Source organism: Nelusetta ayraudi, unplaced genomic scaffold, assembly GCF_046127955.1.
Source record: "Nelusetta ayraudi isolate G7.1 ecotype Tasmania unplaced genomic scaffold, CSIRO-AGI_Nayr_v1 ptg000081l, whole genome shotgun sequence".
Classification (NCBI taxonomy): Eukaryota; Metazoa; Chordata; class Actinopteri; order Tetraodontiformes; family Monacanthidae; genus Nelusetta; species Nelusetta ayraudi.
In genome coordinates, this window is record NW_027466131.1 from 916866 (window position 1) to 943170 (window position 26305).

General features: G+C 46.7%; 1 protein-coding gene across 2 annotated transcripts; it reads right to left on the minus strand.

The window, feature by feature from the left end:
• Window positions 1-217: 217 nt before the first annotated feature.
• On the minus strand, window positions 218-25569 carry esyt2a (extended synaptotagmin-like protein 2a). Of its 2 annotated transcripts, XM_076044493.1 has the most exons (24): window positions 25391-25569; window positions 24017-24389; window positions 17193-17234; window positions 16592-16726; window positions 15747-15823; window positions 15328-15400; window positions 13696-13785; window positions 11378-11433; window positions 10282-10402; window positions 9390-9566; window positions 9190-9272; window positions 8874-8922; window positions 8663-8752; window positions 8488-8583; window positions 6586-6648; window positions 4949-5023; window positions 4786-4872; window positions 4556-4705; window positions 4045-4424; window positions 3864-3962; window positions 3641-3772; window positions 3448-3553; window positions 2833-2882; window positions 218-2715 (listed from the first exon to the last, which is right to left on the minus strand). In XM_076044493.1, exons 2-24 carry the CDS (start codon window positions 24380-24382, stop codon window positions 2670-2672), a joined length of 2643 nt encoding a protein of 880 aa, XP_075900608.1. In that variant the 5' UTR covers window positions 24383-24389; window positions 25391-25569; the 3' UTR covers window positions 218-2669. The 2 variants fall into 2 exon arrangements, with proteins under 2 accessions (XP_075900608.1, XP_075900609.1); XM_076044494.1 differs by lacking the exon at window positions 6586-6648 and having other exon boundaries at window positions 25391-25568.
• Window positions 25570-26305: the final 736 nt, after the last annotated feature.

Consider the following 26305-nt stretch of genomic DNA (forward strand, 5'->3'; position numbering starts at 1 on the left):
TCACTTGTTTTGTCATGTGGGTGTTTTCACCATTTCCTGCTTTATAAGTGTTTTAATTAACATTTAAATAAACCATTATTAGTATCTGGTAATGTGAACTAAAAACTATAGACACTGGGTGCTTTCATACCACATTAGACACAACTAACAGTGCTGTTGTTTGTCAGCAATGCCAAATAAAAGGTGCAGGGAGTGAAAGTGAGCTGGAAGACTGAAGTGCAGCGCAGCACCAAGCTGCAGTCAAAAGCTCTTTATTGGTTTGTGGAGACATTTAGGAGACACTCGGACAAACGGATATCTGAGCGACACGTTTAAGGCACAAGATAAACCGAGAGATAAAGCCTTCTGCTGGCGGGGCCGTCCAATCACGCAGCTTACAATCACCCCAAGTCTTTCGCAATGAAACACCGGTGTGTGGGTGACAGCTGTGACACGTAACAGAAACACCACTGATGTGGTTGACAACATTTTGATCATGTTGAAAGAAAAAGAAAAGACTGTGGATAGGAACACAGAAAAGTCCAAACTGCTGCTCTGTGAAGACATCAACAAAACGATGTTATAAATTATAAATTTGCTGCCAACATGAATCCCTTTCCATCAAGCACTTTATGTTGTAGTAGCGTATAAACAAACAAACAAAAAAAAATGTTTGTGTCCGGCTTTAGGTGATATAAGAGGGAAACACAAATGTGCTGAAAACAGAAGCTAGCGCAAAAGCATGAACAACAGAGGAAAAAAAAAAAGATTTTATATCCTCCATTTTTAAGTAGTTTTTGTGAAGTACAAAACACGGCTGGTTTCAGACATATGTTATATATGATGTTAAATACTGCCAGTTTCATATAATTAAAAAAAAAAAAAATCAAATTGCAGGCTGTCCTTAAGGCGGACAGTGGTCAGCCAAAGTGTCTGCATGCCCTCTAGTGGCTTGTGGCGGCACTGTAATCATAAGCTCCTCCCCCATCAGGTTTGTGGCTCGCCTCACAACCTGTGACCATGTTGGTAACATATTTATGGCTTAAACTCTGCTGACCAATCACCAACATGAAGGGCTCCGGTTTTAAATGATTTCATCAGTGTGTAAGATCATCGTGGATGATTTGGCAATAATGTTTTTGCAAAGGAGAAGGGAGGGTGTTGGCCAGTTTTACTGTAATCACTGTAACACGTGAATCCAGCGTGATGACGTCATGTGACACAACCCTTGTTGCTCTGACTCCTTTACGAACCAACATATTGTTTATGTGGAAATTAACAGTTATGAACATCGGGGGGAATAAACATGAAGGGAATTTTGCAGCACACACGAAACAAACATCAGCAATAACACGTCTCAAATAAAGGCCTTGGTCTAACGTTAAAAAAAAATTCTTATGACTACCACTGGAGGGCGCCAAAGTCAGATTTCTTTGTGTGTGTACTTCTTGCTACTTAAATACTTAATAGGAATGACAAAAAAGTGAGCAATGATTTGATTGTCTTAATGAACTTTGATGTAAAGAAACGGTGCAGTAATAAAAAAAAATCCAAATATACTTGTTTGAAGCTTAGTTTAATACTAAATAAATGAAGTTACAGTAAGTTTTCTAACTGGCAAATAATTTCAAACCTGACGTTCTTGCTTTTTGACTGACCAAGACTAGCTGCTTCCTTCCGTTCGGAGCCTTATCGCTAAGCTAATGGTAGCAATGGCGTTTTTTTTTCCTAACAACTTTTGACGAAGTTACAACGGCATTAAATCAACCTGAACACCATTAGAAAGAAAACAAAAGGTTGTTACAATGCCGATCAATCTGTTTTAACCATTTAATATTTGATTTATGCCTAGATTAAATTAAATTCCCTAAAAAATTCAACATTTTAATCACGATTAAAAATAAATGAACCATTAACAAAAAAAAAAAACAGATGTGCAAATATTCAGTTTTAAAAAAAGACAGACGTAGGCAATGACAATGTTTTGGTTTAGCGTTGCCTATCAAAGCGGCGCTAGCAAACTAGACTTACAGTGCTCTCTTAATGTACACACATATTTCACTGGAATAGAGCATCAGCATTAAAACCCACAGGGGGAAATTAATTTTGTATATTTAGTTTAATCTCCTCGGTGGCGCCCTCTGCTGCCATCACTCAGTTACACAGCATTATCCCCAAAAAAATTATATTTATCCATTTACAAAAAGAGTAAAACATAATTACAATGCAGGGGGTCGAGACATAGAGTCCGAACCAAACCTCTCGAAAGTCCTAAATTCTGTTCTGTGTGGTGGCGTCAAGATTTATTTACAAACCTGCACATCATTGGCAGGAAGTCAGCGATAAAAACACAGCAAAAGATTGTTTTCCCCAACAGCTGATAGTTTCTTCTATATGGATTATACATCATCCACAGCAGTGCATCATGCTGTATAATATGCTTATCCATTCTCATTCCCTACAGTCGATTCAGCCTGTTGCTTCTTAAAGGGCCGGCGCGCCTTGCGACGGACATGAGCAAATGCCAAAAAGCTGAGCCTGGGTTTAATACTAATGGAATACTAACAACAAAAACAAGGTGGTAGTGTGTTGATAATGGTGATGAAAATATCGATGGTGAGTGAATGATTACAATGATGATGATGATGATGGTGATGGTGGTGGTGGTGGTGGTGTCCTGTTGTTGTCCTCTACAGTTGGTGAGGCTTCGACTGGCCATCTTCGCTCAGCTCATACCTGCAAGGGGATAAATGGGCTTTTATTTTGAAAATCTTTTTTTCCTGTCAGCCAACTGTAGCACAATAATAACTGGACATTAGGGGACAAGTCTTTGTCACACGACGCCACACTGACCACTGTGTCCAGCCTTTGCTGATGTCCTCAGGGTTCAAATCCAGCAGAACCTGGCGAAGTGTACAAGAGTTAGGTCTGGTTAGCCACGCTCTCCTATGGAGCGACACATGAAGAAACTAGTCCCCCACATCTGACTCTAAACCTCAGGTGTGTAGATTTTTGGCTTGATTTATAATGATTGTATTGGTAAAAGCTTTATATAGTGCCTATACATACATTAATAAAAGTGTATAATCGCAGTACAACAAAAGTAATTGGGGTTTTCCTTTAGAATACCTTTACCTTTAGAATAGTTCACATATATATTTTGAAGAATATACAGATAGCAAGCTTGCTCCCAGTTAGCTGCCATCTTGCAACATCTTTTTAAGGAAGCCCTCAACTGGACAATCCAGCCCGTCTGACTGCGCATTTGGTAAATAGGGTTCCTGCTCGATCTTCAAATAAACAAAGTATTCACGTTTGGGTGCGCATGCCACCGCAGCAAGCCAAGACGTTGCCATCTAAAATGTAACCCCTCGATGTTACCATTTCTCAAAATCTCCTAATATTACACTGTCAACCTATAAGGGAAGGAGATGGAACCTTTTATAAAACAGACAAACAAGCGCCTACCTTCCCCAGCAGGCCTTTGTGTTTGGAGAGCAGACCTCCACCGTTCTTCACGGCCACGTCCAGAGTCCGCCGGTGGAGCTCCATGAGGGAGACGGTGAACTCAAACCTGCGCAGAGGGCCGAGCCAGCATGAGCACGTTTGCAACCCACAGCTAACCTGCTAGCACGGAGCAGGAAGGGAGACGAGGACTCACGTCTGGTCAAAGACGGGGTTCAGGTTCCTCTTGAAGGTGTGAGTTTTCCTCCTGCCCGACCTTCTCTTGTCGGGGAGCAGGTAGAGGCGGACGTACGGGTCGGAGCCGTGGTCAGTGAACGCAATCAGGTTCCTGGGAGAAGAGAAACCAAGGGTGAGAAAAATAATTAAACACAGGTGGGGTCGCTGGGGAAAGAGCTCCCCCTGGTGGATCTGCGGTGTACCTGCAGCCGTGGACGACCACGATGAGCTTGTTCCTCTGTGAGCTGTGTCGCACCGTCAGCTGGATCTCGCCCAGCGGGAAGTAACTGGGACCAGAACCACTGAGGATACACCACACAATCAGACACACAGACAAACAGACACATGCACAGACACACACACAGTTTGACCAAGTGTACTTACTTGTGCAGCTGCTGGAGGCGGAGCTGCAGCTCCTGAGCAGCGTAGGGGTTGGAGATGTCCGAGGCGATGCTGGGCGTCGGCTCTTTGTTCCCCGCCAGGTGCTGATGGGAGCCGGAGATGGCCAGGTTGGAGGTGCTCCTTCCGTTGTCCAACAGGCCGTCGCCCTGACCCAAGTCGGCAGGGGTGAAGGCGTCGTCGGCCTCCCGCCGCCGGTTCAGCAGGTCCTGGGCGGACACCTGGGCGGGGCGGGAGACGTCCGAGGTGGAAGGGGAGGGCAGCTTGGGGGCGGGCTGAGGCTCTGGGCTGGCTGAGCTGGACCGACGGACCTGGACTGAAGAAGGTGTGCCATCTGAGGTGGCCTCCTTATCCAGACACAGAACCTGAAACGATTGAATCTGATCACACCTGCTGCACCTGCAGCCTCACTTTGAAGACTCTGATCCTGACACTGAATCATAAATATGCACGGCACTTTCTCCGTCAGCTCCTTTCATCATGACATGAGCTTTACCCGCAGAGCGATCTTCATCTTCAGTGTGCAGCTGGGCCCAGTGTTCCTCAGTGGGAAGCGCTGGTTCAGGGTCAATTCCTCGGCCTCCAGCAGGCGGCTCAGCGGCAGCGTCAGAGTTCCCAGCGAGCACTCGTGTTTAGAGTCCTTTACCTGAAAACGCACGAGAGAGACAGTTAAGTCTCATGCATTAAAGCAAACTAGAAGTTCAGCGCAAAGGATTCCAGCAGTACCTCCACCTCCAGCTCCTGGGTCTTGGGGTTGTGGATGAGGAAGACGAAGGTCTCCTCCCACACCGGCTCATTGGTCTTGTATCTGATCTGGAGGGGAAGTAAGAACAAACGTCAAGACGTGGGTTCCGTGCTATAAGGAGACAGGGGATTGGTCCTCTCTCACCTTGCTGTCGAAGGACTTGTGTCCCACTCTGAACTGGACCAACGGACTGGGATCGCTGGTCACCTTCTTACCAGACTGCAGGAGAAGAAGAGGTTTTACAGCCGGGGAACAGCCTTGGCTAACGAGGCCTTAGCAACGTCATTGCTTTCTAGAAAGTTTGTCAACGTCATGAGATTTCTCCAACAGAGATCATTTGTTTGCTGCATTGGACATCAAAGCGTCACTAAAATCACACAACTAACAGCGATTTATTTTTACTACGAGAACAAAATCAGCCCGTAATATTCAACACATCCACTTTCGAATGTGTTATAGGACAGAACATATAATCAAAGCACCAAACAGGAAGTGTGAGAAGAACACCTGGCCAGACTGATCTGAGGAGTCAGATTGTCAGAGAATCAACAAATCCCAGTGTTAATAGTTCTGGACAACAGATGTGATTAGTGGAGTTAATGACTTCACAACAGTGAGTGAGTGATTGAGTGAGTGAGTGAGTGGTGACACTGAGGTCAGTACCGTCGCCTCACAGCGAGAAGGTTGCAGGTTCGATGCCCGGGTCTGGGACCGTTCTGTGTGGACTGTGCGTGTTCTCACTGTGTCTGGGTTTCAGGTTCTCTCAGTTTTTCGGCTCCTCCCACACTCCAAATACATTCACGTGAGGTGAACTGGGAACTCTAGATTGGCTGTAGGTGTCAGTGCAAGGGGATGCTTCTCTTTCTAGGTGGCCATGCGATAGACCGGCGACTTGTCAAGGGGATAGGCCCCACCCACCGCAACCCTGAGTGCAGGCGAAGCAGGAGTAGAAAACGATGAATGGATGGAGAGTGAGTCAAAGCTCCAGCGGCAGCAGCAGCGCCCCCCTGATGGCGACACAATCGGCTTTAAGTGTGGTGCACGGTCTCTCACTGTGCTTGTTCGGGGATCAGAATTGTTCACAGTGGAAATGTGTGGATTTGGTTGCTCTGACTGCAAACCCTTTCAAAATGAACCCCACCAACTAATCAAAGTTGATGAATTATTTCCTACGCACAGAAATAAAATTTTGAGTGAAAAGTTTTTATTGGTCAAAAGTTCATTAAGTAATTGTGGGGAAGAACTAAAAGAACACCTGTTTCTGTAAAAAGGGCTTTAGTGCCTAAAACCTGATTAGCACTGAACTGAATGTGAGAGCCACAAACCACAGTGAACACAATGTGGCCAAAAGTGTGCAGACTCCACCCTGAAAACGTTTACCTCTCCGAGGCAGCAAGTATTTGAGGCGCTTGTCTGGTCTAAACAGCTGATCCTCCTGGATGAGCTTCATAAACAGAAGCAGTGCCGCGGTCCTTTTACGGACAGACCGAGCCCATAGAAATAATTTAAAAAATAAAATGTGAAGGGGACCAGACGAATCTTCAATCTGTCACATTTGAAACAGACGCTGGATGTTTCCCGTCACAAAAACAATTCATACTCGAGCTTTTCAAAATGTATTGGTGGGAATCAACACCTCCTTCCAGCTTGCTCGAGGAGCTCGGCTATTGACGGCGTTCAGCCAACTTTTGGCCACACGGTGTGTCAGTGAGCTTGTCTCTGTGTGGTGTCCCCTGGCGGTGTCTGAGCAGTGAGAGTGAACTCTGTTACTATGCGGTTACCTTGATGGCCTTATGGATGGAGGACTTCTTCAGCCCCGTTTGGTTGAACTCTAATGGATTGTGCTTTCGTTTTCCCCCAGGGACAAGGCAGGAGAGCACCCCACACACACAGACACACAAACATCCCACAGGTTAATCAAGAACAGAGGAGCATGCAGGGGGGCGGGGGGGGGAGAGACACCCGGAGCAACACCCAACAGAGACCATGACACAGACAGGGAGACAAACAAGGATGATCATATGGTTAATTTCAGAGCAGAGGGCGAGCAGGGCTGAGCTCATCAGGCTGATATTGAACCGCACAAACATTATTAACGGCAACAAAAATATCGTAGCATGTAAAACCTGGTTGTTAAAAGAAGCACCCCCCCCCAAACGTTTCTGATAACGTGCGACATAAATGAAGTCAACATGAGCTGATGCTAACAGATTAGCGCTGGATGGCAGTTACTGAGTAATGTCACAGGGAGGAGGGAGGAGAAGCGCAGGGAAACGGGATGGAGGCGGGTTCACATCACATGACGACGGTCGTGGGGCGCGGAGGGACGGGATCCTGAACGTCTCTGCGGGGAAACGACGAGCGTCAACCCGACGTTTGTTTGATCAGACGCAGGACTCGTTCAAACTCTTGGCGGTCGGCGCGTCCGGCCCTCGAGTTTCTGAGGCCGGCTCAGATCCAACCATGATGAAGAGTTCATGACAGATCAACAGAAAACAAAACCGTCCAGGAAGCAGCACATTTAGCCCATTGTTTACAGCCAGCTGCTGACACTGGTACTTTGTTCCTTCCACCTTCCACAGGTTTGGAAGGAGACAAAAGCAAGGCGGAGCAAACACCTGGCAGGGGGAGGAGTCACTTTGCTCTCGGTCATTCGAGCAAATCAAACGTTAGGTCCTTTGTGAGGAAGCAGGAATGTGGCGCAAACCAGTTTTGGGCCTAAACATGAAATTACTGATTCCCTCCATTACAGACAAATTCCTTGTATTAATCAAATATCAATAAAAACACGTTTGTCAGTGTGGAATGGTCATGTCCAAGTCATGCGCTTGTGAAAAAAACAAAAAACAATCCATGCTCATCAGCCAAATGGACAAACTGTCTCGTTGGAGCCTAATGCTCCAGCAGAGGGCGCCACACCTCACTGGTCTGGGGATGCAGAGACAGCGAGCGAACTCACGAATAAGGTGCGAAAGAGTGACGAGGTGTTCTCGCGGAACACCAGGCCGGCCGCCCGCCTCTCTTTGAGGAAGCCGCAGCCCAAGTTCCCCTCGAAGACGCTCTTCACGGCGGGGGGGTAGGGGGGGGTTGGGAGAGGAGAGGAGGAAGGTGAAGGTCCAACAACAGAGTTCAGAACCGACTGCTTTAATTTCTGTCTTTCAAGAGGAAGGTGGAACGGAAATGAAAGTTGAGAGGAGACGACGTGGGAAAACAAAGTCATCGAAAGAAGAAAAAAACAGCGGTGGAGTCGGGAATGAATCGGAAGGAAACCCAGGAGGTGGATTGTGAAATTAACTGATAATTTAAAAATCTATATATTTTAATAAAAAATAATCTGCTACTGGTGATAATGAAATATTTTTCATTTTAAAATCCTGAAGAGAAAATATATTTCTTTTTCTTCTTTCCCATTTCCTCTTTCGCACGATCGGTTAAATTTACCTTTTGAGCCTTTGAAATTCTGGAAAAATATAATTTTATTCTTGATCCTGCATTTTATGAAAAATAAACATGTGCAGTAATGTCTGTGAAAGTGCTCCTTCCCTCTTAAAAAAAAAAAACAGAAGCAAATGATTTTCCCATCAACTCTAATGTTTCTCGGGCCTCGTCAAGATTTTTCTCACGACCACTGTGGCCTAAATGCGTGCGTGCAGGTGCATGCTGGGTAGCAGCAGCAGACTTACAGGCAGGTTCTTGGCCGAGTCCAGGAAGACGACGAGCAGCGCAGACGATAGCCCATCGTTGGCTTGACCTTGCACCGCTCGGATGCTCGTCAGAACCTGGCAACGGACAAACACAACGGCCACAGTTTGGTTCCGGGGTTCTGGAAGAAGAAACTTACTGTGGGAACCTGCGTACCTCGTCCATCTTGTCGGGCGTGGACAGCGGGGACAGCCAATCCAGCCGCAGGTGAAGCTTCCCCGACGCCACGTCCTCCAGCTGGAACCACTGAGGACGACGGAGGCAGCGTTTCAATACAAAGGAGTTTAAAAGACACAAACAGGTCGATTGTGAGCGATGACACATGGTGATGACGCTTCACTCTTAATACTAATCCAAACAGCTTTACCTCGTCCACCTTCCGCTCCTTCTCCAGCTCCGCCAAGTCGATCATCAGGCTGGAAAACATCACAAAAAAAAAAAAAGGAATTAAAGTGTTGAGGACACTAGTTGGAAAACCTCTGGAGGTTCCACAGCTGGTTCAGGTGACAGAAGAAAAAAAGTCCTGTTCCGAAGATGCCTTGTGTTCCACTAGAAAAGCACATTTGCATTCAGGAGTTATTTGAACTTTCATATGAAATGTCAGTTTTAGATTGAAAACTGTGAGGAACCATCAGTGAGAGAAAGTGATTGTTTTTGCTGTGAGCTCGGCGTCGCGGTCGCACCATCCCAGGAAGTCGTCTTTGTCCGTGTCCTCATCAAACAGCTCGATCTCCAAATTCTTCCCCGAGTGGTCGTAAATCAGGGCCTGGAAACACAGACGGGAGCCGCACTTAGATATATGGAAATATATTCTGCAAAGCACAGTTAAAATGTTGCAAATAGGTAAAAAAAATAATAATAACAGAAGAATTCCTCCGCCCACCTCGTACACCTCGTTCCACTTGGGATTGACGGTCTCGTGGATGACTTTGCTCTTGAAGAGCTTCGTCCCCACCTTGATGACTCCGTACGGGTCCGACTTGCCTTTAATCAACCCCCCAAGGAACTTGTCCTTCCCCAGAAGCTCCTGAGCCTCCAGGAAGTGGATCCGCAGAACCCCCTGATGATGAAGGAGCAGGAGAAGAGGAAGAGGAAGAAGAGCATTTTTCCACATTTATGATGAAGTAAAATGTAAAAACAAAGAAAGGTAGGATCAGATCTGGTGACTAAAGAGGCTATTTTTACCACAGAACAATAACACCAAGATTAAATCATATACAGCAAAACACACTGCACATTCACCACGCTATCAAATCATAATGGAACATTACGAGAGAGAGTTGTTTTCAAGGCAAAGGGAGAGCCAGAACAACATTTCCTGTTTAGTACAGCTACTCGTGTCAAAAAAAAAACATCCGTCTGGTCACGGTGGACTTTGTGGTGGACAGCGATGATGATGAGTTCTGACTCAGAAGACCATAATCTGATTAATCTGAGCCGTGGCACTGGATGGCTCCACTCAGTGGTTCACTCAAAATGTACCTTCCAGTGTTTCCTTCAAGCGTTGTAACGTTGCATAATTACACATAAATATTTCATAGCGTGGTGAATGTGAAGGTCACGACTGGTTCACCAGAGTGTTTTGGAGTTGTTGGACTGCGTATTTGATGAGTTTTAAGGGGGGGAGACGGGTACTGTCCATTCACTTCTATGTTGTTACCTGCTCAGATAACTTTAGGGAGTATGGCAATAAACCTATTTGCCGTTTCTGTTAAAACTACAAGAAAAAGGAGAAAGAAAATTTGGATTGGAGGTCAGAAGGTGGGACGGGTCACCTTGGGGACGGGGAAGCGCAGCTGGGCCAGCTGTGTCTCTCCCACCAGAGGGATGGTGATGCGGTTGGGAAGCACCAGGTAGGTGTAGATGATGTCCTGGATGATGTTGTCACAAAGGCCACTGAGAAAGAAAGAGGGAGGAGAAGAAGCAAATTACTAATCAGCAAATCTGCCCTCTGTGATGTCACAAAAGGCACTGACATCTCTCCCTGAAGCAGCCATAGCCTTAGCCAGGAGTTGGCTCCACCCTTGAGAACACCTTGTTTCCTCCAAACACGAGGAAGGGGGTAATGAAGCATCTGTTCTTAGCAGGAGGCTGCAAGCAGAGAGCTAAGTATGCTGCTTTTTTAGCCATCCACAGTTGGTTTAGGATCAGTACAAGTGAGGCAGCTTCACTGGAGTCCGGACTGAGCGGCTGACCTGGCCATTCATGTCCTCTAGAGGGCAGCAGCGCTCTACAGCTCTGCAAGGCTACGTCTCTCTCGCCCTCAGCGGAGGCTGATCTGGGTCTGGGTCAGCTCACGGTAAAATTTGCAATGCAAAGCCAACTTAGTGCCCCTATTCTGGGGGGGGGGGGGGGGGGGGGGATTACAGTCTCAATGGAACTACAAGTAAAAAAAAAAAAAAACAAGCAGTAAATGCGATCGTTTCAGGACTGATTTTAAACTGATCACATTGGTTTAAAGTGCTTCCATGGGGAATAAGGAGCTCAGGAGGGGCGGGGTGGCCAGAGGGGGTGGGGCTAAGAGTGAGGAGGGCGGCGCCAGGGCAAACCTGTCCAGCAAACCTGTCCAGCAAGGAGAGTCACAAAAGGAGCCTTCTCTAGTAAAAGCACAGAGGGCTTTACTGCGGCGACAGGAAGTGTGTAAGTGTGGTGAAGCGTCAGCACAGTTTAGCCACGTGTTAGCAGTCACACTAGCAAAAATTATCAGCAGGGGTGAAGTGGGAGTCAGGACTTGTAACCAAACCAAGTGTTTGTAAGTATGAAAGAGGAACCAATGATCAGGGGGTAGCATTTTACAGACACTGTGACATTTCCCACGATGCAACGCTGGAACTGCTGCTGAGGCTGCAGAGGCGCCGTTGCGTTACTCACTTCACACCAGGGATGTCCAGCATGTTGGTCAGTCCGGTCCAGTTGATATCCAGCAGCTGGAGGAGAAAGATGAAGAAAAACAATTAAAAATGATAAAGTCAAACCTAAATTGTTCAATCTCAGCTGTTGAAATCATGTTTAATTTGATGGCAAAGAAACATTTCTCCTGCTGCTGTCCGTTACATTGAGAGGCCACGCTTCAAATATTCTCTGCTGTCCGGCTTCACTATAACAACAATGACCTAAAATAGTCACATGAATACCGAAAAAATTAGAGATTCCACCATTTGATTTAATTATCCGATCCCACGAGGTTTCCTGTCACATGTTCGGCACGTCAGGAGGCTGAGACTCAACATCCGACACAGATTAATAATCATTGCTCGGCTCTGTGTTGACGACGGGGAGTAAACAGGAAGAGCTCCCCGGCACCATCAGTCAGCCTGGTAAAACCTGAACTAAAACCAGGGTGACACGCGGCGAGGAGCTCCGTCCTTCTCGCCACAATAATTTCATTTTCTTTCAGTAAACAAGTCCGTCACCACTGAGCAGGAGGCAGCAGGATGTTTCCCACCAGGAACCATTCACAGGATCAGAGCAATGAACAGACATCAGCATTGATGTATAAAATATGAGAGTATATAGTTTATTTATAGGACAAGTGTGTGTGTGTGTGTGTGTGTGTGTGTGTGTGTGTGTGTGTGTGTGTGTGTGTTTGTGTCAGAGTAAGATTAGAAGTGACCGTGTGGTTGGGAAAGATTATGAAAGAGGATTAAACAGCTGACAGCGTCACCGCAGCTGAAGCAAATCCAACCAAACAACGAGCATGTGTGCGTGTGTGTGTGTGTGTGAAACGACATCGTTTGTATAATTACAATTTCTAATTTTACTGTTATTGTTGCTATTAAGTACACACGGTAAGCACGCACTTTATTTAATCAGCTGAGCCGAGCGGCATTAGGTTCAAATTGTGTGCTTTTATTTTGAAAGCGAAGCAACACAGTTGCACAACATCCTGCTCTGTTGAAAGGAGCAGTGTGCGGCAGACGATCTGCGGATTAAAATCCAACATCTGAGTCATAATCCAGGGAGGAGACGCCTCCACCGCAATAAAGCTGCAGGCGTTTCACAGGACTTTCCTGAATTTCAAGGGAGACGAGGAGATCCAGACCGGATCTTTTTTATTTTTGGTACATATTTTTAATGCCTCGCGTTTACGAAGCTCCCATCCGGTCAGTCTCACCTACATCAGCTCTCATTTCCTGTCTGCAGTGCAGAGTGATGGAGGAGACGACATGACAGGAACTGGAGGCAGCAGCAGCAGAAAAAAGAAACGGTTTCGTGCAAATCGGTATTTTAAGTCCTGCACATTAAAGTGCTTCTCTGTTAGCTGGTGGTAGGTGTGCGGCTCTGCGGTGTGGGTGTCGTGTGTCTCTCTGTGGCCTAGATAGCAAAGCTGTAGGCCTCACTGGCACAGAAAGACGCCACTCAAACTGGAGCATTAGCCCTGATTCTGCTTTTTTTGAAAAAAGAAAAAAAAAGAAGAAAAAAAGTTCAATTAAATGAAGTGATGCTACGATAAAATAACTTTTTCACGTGCTCTTGTTGCCAATTTACTCAATGACACTAGTAATTCAGAAATAACAACACATCAATTAAAAACAGACTGCTTAGAACAAAAAAAAACAGTTACAAATTAGAATTAATTCAAATGTTATAAATAAGAGGGATTTTGTCTGTGTCTCCGAGGTGCAACCCTTTCCCAACACCAGCCACTCTCAAATGTCAACAGTGGCTCATTAGTCAACTCCACCCTGATGCTGCAAATGTAAACAGCCAACTGAGCGCCTGCAGGGAGAGGAAGTAGAAAAAAAACAATCCCGTCTCTTCTTTCAACAACCATTTCATCAGATCTCTATCTCATCTCCGCACACCGATAACGGGGGAGTCGGAAAAAGTCGCCTGCCTTCTGCTCAGTAAACTGTCATTTTAAAATAAGACATGATGAACGTCACGGGTCCAGCGCAATCAAGGCCTCAATCAAATGAGAGGTTCTGTTGAGGAACAGGAAGGAAGAAGGCAGTGAGAGAGAAGGAATGCAATGATAACGACCAAAGAAGAAGAAGGAAAAGAAGAAAGACCGGAGCTGCCTCCAAGCATGTTGTTTACACAATATTTGTCTCGATTCCACAAACTTCAAATACTGCTTCAGATTTCCACATCCCATGTCAATAGTAGGATGCAGCCGTGGTTAAAAACACTTGTTGCCGCTAAACATCATCAGCCAAATAAAACACCACTGCCTGGAAACTACTCACCGGCTTCTTGAGGAAGAAGACGGACAGTGCTCCGATCAGCGGCATGTCGCCCAGCAGGGGCTCCATCACCACCCTCATGGTTCCGTAAAGCTGGACGGAGAAGAAAACATGTTAGGAAACCAGTCACGCGCACCGAACTGTTCGACACGATCAAACCTTTGACAACAGAACGTTGGAAACAAGGCAAATTCAGTTGTTTTGTGTCGACGGCTGGCTGTGACTCCACCTCTTTCCCTTCACAAAGATGAGTCAAGTCGGAGCTTTTCAAGATGGATCTGTGCAAATTTGGACTTGTAATGCTGTTCACTCATCTGCCTTGTCACATCAGAGGCCTGTCACACACCACAGGTTGCTAACCCTAACATGCTAAATGCTGCTAGCTCTCTCAGTCAGGTTTGGTCACTTCTGGTTACTGAAAGCACTGAACTGATCGGAGTGGAGGATTAAAAAAAAAACAAAACAACAACCCTGTTGTTGTACTTGCGAAAGGTCAACCTGCAAAGCCAACAGTGAACAGCCCCCTATTGGATCCACAACGATTAAACAAGAAGTGAATAAAAATAATAGGAAAAGAGCGAATGGATTTATAAGAATAACAAACTCCTTTCCACTCAAAAACTGCCTTTGCATTTCATACTTTTCTGCATGTCTGCGCTCTGAATCAATGCCGCGGGCTTCTAAACAAGCCCAAACATTTACCGCAACATATTTCTGTCTCCACAGAGAGAGAGCGTGAAATGGTGTCAGCGCTTCACGACAATCTGAGCCACAGTCTGTCGTCAATCTGTGGAAAAAATGTGACTTGGTGCAGCAATAAAATGCGCGCGGTTCTGGTCGCTGATGTCAAACGTTTTTGTAATGTCTCGGAAAACGTGTCCGTCTCTCCTGAGAGGGACGCACTTTTTTCCCAGTGGCTGCAGTGACTCAGACCTCAGACATGCAGACGGCCCGTCTGCAGGGCCAAATTTGGTTGCGACTCGCTCTGAGAAATCGCATTGGTGCTGCCTTCGTTTTACCGGGCTGCTGCCTGGGAGGGGGGGGGCGCACTTCATAAACAGCGTTTAAAAAGGGTAAACGCTGATGGTGAAAATTCTCTTGCTCCCGCTCCACTGACTTCCTCAATGGCAGAGGTCAATATTGACGATGTGCACACAAGCAGCTTGTGCGGCGGCAGCAAGTCCCCTCCACTCACTGTCTGATCTCTGAACGGAAGATAGTGGTCCCATCAGCGGCGGCAGCTGAGTGGATAGTGAAAGTCTTCGTTATCAGCCCTGTGTCAACACATTATGTAAAAGTGTATCTGGAGAGGTCAAGGGTCAACGCGGCGGTCCCGGCTCTGGAGACGACGGGGATTCCGTCTGACTGCGAGGCGCTGCCTCGAGGGGTCTCGCGCTCGATGGCTTGATTCCATTTAGTTTGACAGTTTTATCTATTTTGCGGACGCAACTTTCAGCTGCAACGCTTCCTAAATCCCTCTGACTCGTCTCGAGGGCCCTTCAGGATAAAAGCCCGCACAAAGAATTTGGAAAGGTGCGCAAATTGGGTGATTGGACAAACGCTCGGCTTCCCGTCGGTGCCCGGGAACAGTGTTCTGTTGCGCCAAACAGGCCCGGAGCGTCCTTGCAGACACACCTGTATGCTCTTGATCCCAGCTCTGCAGTAGTACTTCTTGATGTCCACGTCGATCTCCGTGTTCCCGACAAAGCTGAGTGGAGCGCAGAGGAAATGCAGTGAGAGGGCAGCACGCACACTGAACATCTGCCCCGACGCAAACACTGAACCACAGTAGGTCACACATGGGAGGTGTCAACTGCTCCCGGGACGAACAGAGGAGAACAGACGTCAAGACTTAAGGACGAATCTGTGAGAGCACAGAAAGTATTGACTGCAGTCGTCTGCATAGACTGAAAACAACAACATTTGGTCGAAGTCTGAACAGCAAACACTCGCCGTTAGAAAGAGTTGGCGTTCTAAGAAAAGGTCAAACACGGTGAAGGCTTCAGGCAACCTCCAAGTGCGAGCGGGGGGGCGGGATCTGAAGGGTGACTCACCTGATCTGCAGGTCCATGATGACCTGCCTCTTGTCCACATTCTCTGTGTACACCTTCACCCCGTTCACTCTCAGGGGCTGCAGGGGCAAACCACAAGACACACACACACACACACACACACACACACACACACACACACACACACACACACACACACACACACACACACACACACACACACACACACACACACACGAGGAAAGAAGGTTTATTTAAGTGAGAAACTCCCCTATGATGGATGTCAACCATCCGTTACACACCCACAAAAAACAACCTGTGACAACAGGGCACACTTATGTAACATTAGAACAGGGGAACCAGGTGGAAAAAAGTGCAATTTAACACTATGACATAGATCAGGCGTGGGCAATCTACTGCCTGGGGGGCCATATGCGGTCCGTTAAGCTTTTTAATGCGGCCCACCGAACTAGAAGACGTGATATTAATCAGTCAGTAAATCATAAATAGCTGTAATTCATCCATTTTTTCAGTGTCTTAAGAGACATTTCAATAAAGAGCCAAATACTGGGGCTTCAACACATTTTTTGTTGTGACGATTTGGTTCATTTTCAACTGACATTAAAGCACATGTTTTCTACATATCCCATGATATATTTTTTTCTCCTATGAGGTTGGTCACCAAAACACTCCATCCATCTGCTCCTGCTCCTCTTGTCAAATTTTAGAACCCATTGTGGCCCCACTGATCAAAAACTTTGCCCACCCCTTGACATAGATCAAACATATAACAATGCAAAGAGTGGATGAATGGATGAGTTGCTGCCTTAGAAAAAAACTCAAGACGTTTGAGCTCCGACTGGCCGTTGCCATTGGCGACGCCTCACCTTGTCGCCCATGTTGATCTTGGTGAAGCAGAAGGAGCTGAGGTAGGGGTTGGCGCCCTTCACCGCCGGCTCAATGGTCTCTCTGAACAGCTTGTCCACAAACTGGCAGATGAACGGCCACATCTGCTTCACCGTCTGGACGGGAGGTGGTGGTGGAAGGTGGTGGAAGGTGGTCGACAGTCAATCAAATCAAACGCAACAAGTTCAACACATCACATCGACATTTGTGAGAATCATTCTGAAGGCTGAAAAGCAAAAAAAAAAAAAAAAAAGCAAGAGAACTTCAGCTTGTGTACTGCGTAAGGTGCATCGGGCTCAAGATAACAGAAAGTGTCTGCAAAGCTCTTGGTGGCCTTAACCGCTCGTGGACGGCCGCAAGAGATCAGTTGAGGAGAAACGCGGTTTGGATTCAGTGGCGCTTCTCCTCCATGTGGCTCTACAGGAAGAGATGCTCTTCTCCAACTGTCAGGGGAGGACAGAGCTCCACATTCAGCCGCTATTAATAATCTGCCTCTGCTAGCTGGAAGGCTAGTGTGTGTGTGTGTGTGTGTGTGTGTGTGTGTGTGTGTGTGTGTGTGTGTGTGTGTGTGTGTGCACCAACCTTGTTCAACCACTCCACTCTTTCCACATCAGGATAATGGACCTGGACAAGTACAAGAACAGGCAACGGTTAAAGAATTTCCATTCATGCAAAGTTTCCATGATCCAAAGAGTTTCCTGAGACTCAGAGACTAGAATCCATCTTTATGGCAAAGAATTGATCTCAGGAACATCGGGAGAAGTGTCAGCGTCCTTTGTGACATCACAAAGGGCTGAATTCCATAACAATGTCTTTTATCAAGTGAAGAGGAAGAAGAAACAGAGGATGGACATCTGAATCACCCCTCAACTCTCCAGACTGATGTTTCCCTCTACACACTGTGTGTGTGTGTGTGTGTGTGTGTGTGTGTGTGTGTGTGTGTGTGTGTGTGTGTGCGGGGGAGGGGTTGGGGGCCCGTGGCACTTCAACCAGGCCTAAATAAACACCCAGAATGAATAGAACAGCTCAGACTGCAGCCACAGCACAGAAAGGTGGGCACACACTGGAAAAAAATAAACCTCTGCCATCGTAAACGCTGAGCGGCAAGAACAGAGAGTCAGGAAACAGGAAACTGGAATGAGTGAGCACCCACAGAATGACTCAGAGGCAGAAGAACCAGACTGAGGCTTAAACTGAAAAGACGTGAGTGGAGGAGAAACCAACGGAGGGGTGAAAGACAAGAAGAACGGAGAGAAAGCGGATGAGACGAGACAAAGGCAGGAAAGGGATTCACCGTCCTCGTGACAGACAGAGGAGAAAAGCTGGGAGAATGTTAAACTTTAAAAGGTCATTCTCTCATTCCCGCAGCCATCAGACTGAAGACCTGGCCCCGCCCCCCAGACGTCTCAGCGCCAAGTCCTGACCGCTGACTCAGGCTGCAAACACGCAGTCGGGGAGGTTGGGTGGGAGGCTCTCTTCCTTCTTCAGCATCCATGACTTCATGTCTCAGACCCCCATATGCCAGTTCCAGCTGTCACCAGAACCTCTCCGACCCAGCGGTCCCTGCAGGAGAACCTGAGGACCATTCTGAACCCACAGTGACGTGGTCTTTACCCAGCCACTGGACACTGCCTGCTCTCTACCCAGCCAACGTACCTCTCCGGCCTCTCACGTTGCATTGTCCTCAAGACGCTGTTTTGTTTCTTCAAATTAATTTTCATAAAAATAAATGCTGCTGCTGCTGCAAGCATGCCAATCACATGCAAATGCACATCTCATGTAAAGCAGCGGTGTTAATTTTCTCAACCCTCGCATGGACTTAATGTAGGGGCTGAGCGGAACAGACGTCACGTCTCCCACAGCAACAGCAGCAGCAGCAGCAGCAGCAGCAGCAGCAGCAGCAGCAGCCGTCAAGCTTATATCTGCGTCTCTCAGATGTTCGACCTCCACTCAGCCAAATAGCGAACTGCTGCTCTGTCTTCTCAGATGAGGCACAAACATCTGTTCAAGTGTCCCACTGGCCTCCAGAGGCACAAGGAGATCAAACTACTCCTGCTGGGCAGCGTCTGGTCTAAACACCTTTCAAAAAATCTGTTGTTTCTGTGGCGAATGAGTCATTTTGCAACCAACGCTTTCACCCTGTTTATCCACAGGGTGCTTGAAGGGCCCGTACGAGACAAAGTCCTCTATTTGATGTTTTAAAAAGACAAGGCTTGTCTTGTCATGAGGGTGAAGTAAAACCATACAAGCGGTTTGAACCTGCTGCATTCTATTTGCATTCGCATGCTACAGGCTAACAAGGCTGCATGGTTTTCTTTGCTTTTCCTGCAACATTGAAATATTTTCATCATTCAAGCATGCTGGCTGACTGCAATCACGCTGGTAATTACTGACCTGGACTCACCTGCACTTGTCTAACTGATCTCTTTGCAGGCCTGTGCCTATTGCATCATCACTGCCGTAGGAGATTTCCCCTGCCTGTAGTGACACGCTCACACACTCACACGCTGCAGATTCTTTGACTTCTCTGCAAGGAGGAGCTCCACCAGAGAGCCAGAGTGATCAGCCCTCTCTGATCAGCGCAGCACGGCTGTGGCTGTGTTTCTTTGGGCTTCAGATCCCCAGTGTGGCTGGGTAACAGCTGTTCAGAAACACAGGACCTCCTCTGCAGCCGAATCGTTCATACAGGCCTCGGGTATCCGTAACACACACTTCTAGAAATCAACCAGTGTGCACAGCCAATCAGCAGCAGAGAGAAGCCTTCAGTTCTTTGCCCTTCTTCCAATGAGAAAAAAAAGACACTGTTCACACTGACTGCAACATCCACGCTGACACTGACACTGTTCGCCCTCCGGTATCCACGCTGACACTGTTCACACTTTAGCAGCCACATTGACACTGTTTACACTGCAGCATCTACGCCGACACTGTTGCATGCGGGGAGCAGCTTCCTGTTGCTGTCACAGCTAAAACTTGGCTGTGGCTCCACCTCTTTCTCCTCAGAGAACTCCTCTAGTTTGAAAACGATTGATTGGATTTTTTCATAGATGGTTTAAAAAAAAAACCTGTAAGTTTTACATGTACTCTAATGTGTTCCGGTGCTATGTGAAAGCAGGATGTGTATGATCACACTCAGCAACCACAGGGAGGTGTGAACTGGATTAAAAAAAAAAAAAAATGCTGATACCGTTACTTGGAAACAACAAAACGTAAATGTAAATGCAAATGTGTGCCACGTCACTGCCGGCTCAGCGGAGAGCAGAGTCTCCTTCTCAAGGTGACGACGACACAAAGGCAAGCAAAGCGGCTCAGTCAGCATCTGCTGGCACTGATAGGAGAGTTGAAATGTAAAGAGGGAGGGGTGAGAGAGAGAGGGGGGTGGGAAACCTTGTTGACGTGACGGTGGCTCCATCTATATTTAGGCCGAGAGGAGAGGAGCAGTGAAGGATGTGAGGATGAGTCAAGGACAGACCAGCATCAACATAATGTTGTTGTTATATTTCAAGGAAGGTACAATACAGGTTAGATATGTTTGTAAAGTGATCATCTGGTTGCAGTAGGGAGTAGGATTACTGGCCTGAGAGAGGAGTTATCAGGCACCAGATTCTATAAATAAAGATTAATAATCTGCTGCCTCCCCAAAGGCTTAGGACATTCACCTATAATGGTTTTGAAGTGCAGCGCTCTACATACCTAAATTAAAGCAAAGTGACAGAAATAAATGAAGAAACAAACAGGAAATGCTCACGACCAAAACAAGGTTACAAGGTTACAGTGTCATTTAACAATAAAGAGCGAGAGCTGGTGTTTCAGTTTGACAGGTGAGAAACCTCTGTTTCATTTCCAAAACACAAGGCCTCTGTGTCGGCGAACGGCGTTTCCCTTTGTGAGCCCCACCCTTTGGCACAACAGAAAGACAGCTACGCCCACCATGTGTCACACCGGGCACACACAAGCGAGGAGTGAAACTGTTTCAGCAGGCTGAATGTTTTTAGGGTTGAGCGCCGGCTTGCTAGTAGCAGCTGGATGCTGGTTAGCAGCCAGGAGAGAGAAGCTTTATCTGAAGGGATGCAAATCAGAGATTTAAAAAAGAAAATATATATATATATATATCTTAAATTTTCACGCTTTCATCTCATCAGTGCCAAACAAAATCTGGGAACAAATCCTGACTGAATGCTGGATCTGAATAAAGTAAAATGTAATCCATTGAATTCTCCTAATCCTCAATAATTCTCACAAAACTAACAAACCATTAAAAAAAAAAAGTGTGACGGAGTAAGTAAGGTCTGTAAGGTCGGTAAGTTGATGCAGCAAACATCTAGACCAGCAGCAGTGAACCTTACGATCACCTGGTGGGCGGAACAAACAGAAAATCGGTCCGCAGAAGGCAGAGGAGCTTGTGAGAGCATTGAGGCCACGGCTGCACTACACAGCATGGATGCTGCCATGCAAACAGCGTCTGTGTCAGTGTGGACGCTCCAGTGTGGTCTGTCTGATCATAACCGGACAACAGTGACTGCCACGTTAATCTGTGCAGCTGTATTTTCCGATCGCTATTGTAACCATGGTTATACCTGGACTGTCTGAGACCGAGGCCTGATCTCTTCCTCCATCTGCCTGCTGACCTCCTCCCTTCTGGATGAGCTGCTCAGGCCTCACCAAGACATAATTCAGAGTCTGGTTTCATAACTTCCCCTTTGAAAAAAGAGACGTAATTACCTTCTTGTCACTCCTTGAGATTCCTTGATATAGAAGGAATTCTACATAGTTTAAATTACGTTTAATAACCAATATACCAAGTAATCATTTGGCTTTACACCGATCAAATCGGCTGTATCGGATTGGCCGATATTTGGCATTTTTTGAAATGATCGTGATCGGCCGTCATGTCATAAATCTCCGATCAATGACGTCATGGTCGTGTTGGAACTTTTTTCATCTGTCTCATTTACTCCAAAGTAGTTTCACAGCATCGACATGTTTATTTGTTGGTATCCGAGAGCTAATGAGTCATGATTCAAAAATCTTCATTTTCGTCTTCGTGCATCTTCCTGTTTTGAGTACTGTCGCTATGTGACGGACAATAAAGTCTCTTTGAATCTTCACGTTTTCAGGTTAGCGTGGCGGACGTGAAGACTGATAAAAGTGTCGCCCCCGAGCCCGGGGGGGTCAAAGTTCAGTGCTGACTGTGGGCCGGCTATCAGAGAGGGCGCCGGACTAACTAACCTCCCTACGTTCTTTCACTGCTTCCCCTTTGATCAGGCAAACAACGAGCCGATGGCCAGCACGGCTGGATTTCTCCGGCTACCTTGCTGCAGATTTTTTTTTTTAGGGACTGCAGGAAGAAATTGGAGGCGGTTTGGCTGAGTCCCAGCGTGGCAGAGCAAGCAGCGGCTGGACACTGGGCTTCTCAAGGTCTGCCTGACACTGGACGTGTTGATAGGACGCTCTGCTCTAATGTCAGAGTGGCCGTGTCGCCACTCAATACGTTCACACCAACAGGGACCTGCTGCAGCTGCAGCCACCAAATTTGACCTCCAGAGGCGGCAGACCCCTGGTGCTCCTCGTGGACACAAACAGTGGACTGGCTCTCATGTCACTTTCTTACTAAAACGTCCTTTTGTCACTTGAACATTTTCCAAGGGCAGGGAAAACTGGCGTGTTTTGAGTCTTTATGGTGGATTTCCAGCATTTAAAAAAAAAAAGAACAATCTCTCCACTGGTTATGGCAGTGCGCCACTGCCCCTTGGTTGGAAGCTAGCAGTCACGTTTCCTATGAAACATAATACTAACGAGCCAAATCATTTCCCTGCAGGTCTGTTACTCACGTGGGTACATAGTGGCTGATTATGCAAAAGAAATAAGGTGGACGGACAACAAGAGCACGGCAGCACAGACAAAAGAAAGCCGAGTCAAAGTACGATATAATGAGAGACACACCTCGTGAGGTGCAAGTCCAGCCGTGATTGTTTTATAAGAACTGAACACCAGATGCCAAACATGGTGCCCATTCATTTCAAAAGAACTTCCGCATTACGTGTCACTAATGCGACTAGAAAATCAGGGCGCCACCATGTTGGAAGTCCGGTATCCAGTTTTTACAACACATCCACAAGTCAGACAGCCGCATCAGACTGTTGAACTGCTTCCCAGGTCAGTGTCAGTCTGTGCGAGGCTCCACTGTACCGACACGCCTCTCGGAGAGCCTCACTCTCTTTTTTTGGCACTCAGCCCACATGTGTCGAAGGACTCGTGTCGTCAGAGTTTGCACGTCTGACCAGCAAACATGCTGGAGCAGCGCACACACCCCGAGGTGATCAGGATTCCGAGCGTGTTTCTAACTCGTAATTCGGGCTGGATAGAAGGAGCGAAGAATGGCAGCTATGAAGAAGGGGCGGGCGGAGCTTCTCCTTTGCCAAGTATTGGACCGCACTCCCTGGCCACAATGCCAAAGGGGATAAAAACACCAAGGATAGAGTTAACCTCCTCTCCTGCTTTATCAAAACCCAGAGGAACAGGTTGTGGTGCTGTGTTTGAGCCGTTCAGGAGGACGGGGACACAAGGAGCCGTCTGAACAGAATGTGTGATTTTCAGATCAAGGCCGGGCTATGAAACAGGAACAATCCAATTCAGCGAAACACTCAACCATCTGAGGGTCGCCTCAAAAGTTGTACTTTGTTTCCTCCACCAAAGCACTGAATGCGACAATATGTGTTGTGACGCTGAGCTTCTCACTCGTTCCAACAACCCACACAGAAGAGACCAAGCCATGAAGAGGTAATTACTGGCTGCTTGTTGATTTGATGGGACATGGGAACACACTCAGGAACACAGAGGGGTGTAGGGATGTGCCAAGTATTTGGAAAGTTATCTTCCTCACAGCAGGTAGTTAAGACTGGCTAAGATTTACTGAGAGAGAGAAATAATATTCAACATGAAACATCAAGTTTCAGGTTATGATAGAAGTCCAAAGCACAAATAACAGGCCTCTCTCAATGTTAAACAACCCATAATTTGACCATGTTCAAAAAGCAGCATAATTAGCCCTTTGTTTACAGCCTTCTGCTGAAATTGATGGTTTGCTAGAAATTCCTCATGTTTGGAGGCAAAAACAAAGTGGTCTCAGAAGGCAGAGCAACCAGTTGGCTGCGGGTGTGGTTGCTAACCTGGAGGAGGTGCCTGTGCCCTCTGTGACATCACAAAGTGTTGATTTCCAGAACATTGGGTTTTAGCACACGCAATGTGTAAAAGGTGGCGCAAGCGAAAGGAGTATCTTATTACTGGTAGAACACTGGTGGAGGGAATTCTGTATAATCTGGGAGCTTCACCACCGAGTGCTCGACTGGCGTCCCAAGGCAGGAACTCTTGATGAAAGACATGAAAGCAGCGGGTCGAAGTCTTACCCAGGGTGGAAGCTCAGCCGTGGGCACGCTCTGCTTCAACACCTTCTCCTCGTGTTCCAGGAAAGCCAAGGCGCGGTTTATTTTGTAGTCCTTGTTGCTGTAGTTCTTTCTCCAGTAGAAGAGCGCGGCAAGGCCGATCAGAACCCAGCTGAAGCTGAACTCAAAGTATCCCAGGATGTAGATGGGGAAGATCATGGCAAACGTCTTGCCGAATTTAATCCACATCTGGGTGACGTCGGTCAGAGAGGACTGCGGCTCCTCCAGCTCCCCAGGGGGCAGAGGTGGGCCGAGGGTTGAGCTGACGGGGCTGTCTGGTGCTGCGATGGGTCCATTGGCCCTCATCCTTGGCGTTCCGGAACCCTCCATCCTGTCACTGTGTCCCAATTGCAAAGACATAACCACATTGTTATGGAGTGTTGCACAGCAGGGGGCAAGACTGCATGAAAATGGCCTCTGGCTGCTGCTAGTTTCTCAATGAGTCAAAAATTAATATCATTAGATCATCGGAGATGAAAAAAAAAAACAGTATCACAAAGATTCATTGAGTTGAGATTCAAAGTCTCACCAACACAAGTTTGTTGATTAATTGTGACTCTTTCTGATTACAAATAGGCCACAAACAGGAAAAGGGAGCAAGAAAAAAAAAACAAGAATGAAACATAGTTTCATGCAGAGACACGTTTCAATAGTAAAGGGGTTGATTTTCAGAATCTTGACATTAAACCACAATACAATTATGGAGTCTCTACTGATCAAAATTTTTGCCAGTGGAAATTAATGTTCAAGCTTTCACATGTCCCATCCTTCCTGGTTGGTTACGTCATTACACAACGCTCCCGAGCAAAAACGTAAACTTTTAGATTGTGCGCAGTGTGCCAACATTGCGAACGTTTAAGCCAAAAGGTCTTCGCGAGCAGGTAATGTTTATGACTGGATATTCAAGATAAACCGACAAAGTGAGTGTCGGGAAATGTTGAACTTCACAAAGTGCCTCTACCGGTGTTCGCCCAAACATTCGCCTCAAAACACTGCGTAACGTCAACAGCAAAGTCAATCAAGTTGGGAAAAAATGTGAATTCGACAAAAATACGTCTTTTGGTGACGTTATCTACATGCCGAATTAAAAGGCGTCTATTACTTATTCTAGAACCTTCATTGATATCGGGTTGGCCTGTGTGGTATTGCTTTACTGAGCGCAGCGACTGTAAACTTGTCGGTATTTTCAACGGAGTCCGTCGTGACGTCTCCCCAGAAAGTGACACGTATCCGGGCTCGGACTTGGGCAGCAGCCACTGCGTAAAAAAGCCGCCGAACAAGCGGCGGAAAACACAACTTCTTCCTCGGCGATCACCGCCGAGCAGGCGGCACACTCACCGGTGTCCACCTGTCACGTTCACTCTCCCGGGGGGAAACAGGGTGAGAATCACAGCTCCGGGCCGGTCCACGGCATGACGAGCACCTCAATCCCGACAATCTCCGTTGGCTTTCGGCGCAGCTCGCAGTGAGGAGGACGGCAGCGCCGCGCAGGAAACTGTCATCGCACGTAGGAGGAGGTCGGCCTCCGGCTGGAGGGAGCTTCAAACCTCACACACAGTGGCGGCTTTTGACGCCATCGTGTGGCGAACAAAAGCACTTTACTGCCATTAAAGCACAATGTTCTCAAAGCAAAAATTCGACTTTTTAACATACCATAATGCATAATTACCTATTTGTATGGCTTGTAATAATAATAATAATAATAATAATAATAATAATAATAATAATAATAATAATAATAATAATAGTAAGATGATGATGATGATAATAATAATAGTAAGATGATGATGATGATGATGATGATGATGATGATGATGATGATGATGATGTCTCGTCGCAGTTTTGCAGATGTTTAGTGGCATTCCATATTCAAAGATCCTGTGGGGTTTTGTTTTGTTAGTAGTAATTCACACAGCCCTGTGCAGTGTGTGTTCACTGCCTCTGGAACTACCACAGTGAATATATCTCCACTAGATGTCACTGTTAGTTCAGGCAGGTTGAAAAGGAGAAAAAAAAAAGCGGGGGGGTGCTGTTTTCTTCAGCGTGAGGAAAAATTATCAGAACACAAGGAACATATTTGTTTTGTTCATGTGGTGAATTCTTCTGGTGGCTTCGTGGTGATGTAGATGTTGAAGGGGTCTTCACTGACACAGACTTAGTTGTATATAAAAACTGGTTTATTTGCAAAGAAGTCAGAAGTCAGTCAGGCACCTAGAAAGCCTGGGGATGTCTCTGGGCCAGATGTGAGCAACT

Coding starts and splice junctions, on each gene's coding strand:
- esyt2a (XM_076044493.1), bottom strand. CDS start 24,382: ATGGAGGGTTCCGGAACGCCAAGGATGAGGGCCAATGGACCCATCGCA. Junction 16,727..17,192: donor GAGTGGAGTGGTTGAACAAG/GTTGGTGCACAC, acceptor CCTCCCGTCCAG/ACGGTGAAGCAGATGTGGCC. Junction 13,786..15,327: donor CTGGGATCAAGAGCATACAG/GTGTGTCTGCAA, acceptor TTCTCCGTCCAG/CTTTACGGAACCATGAGGGT.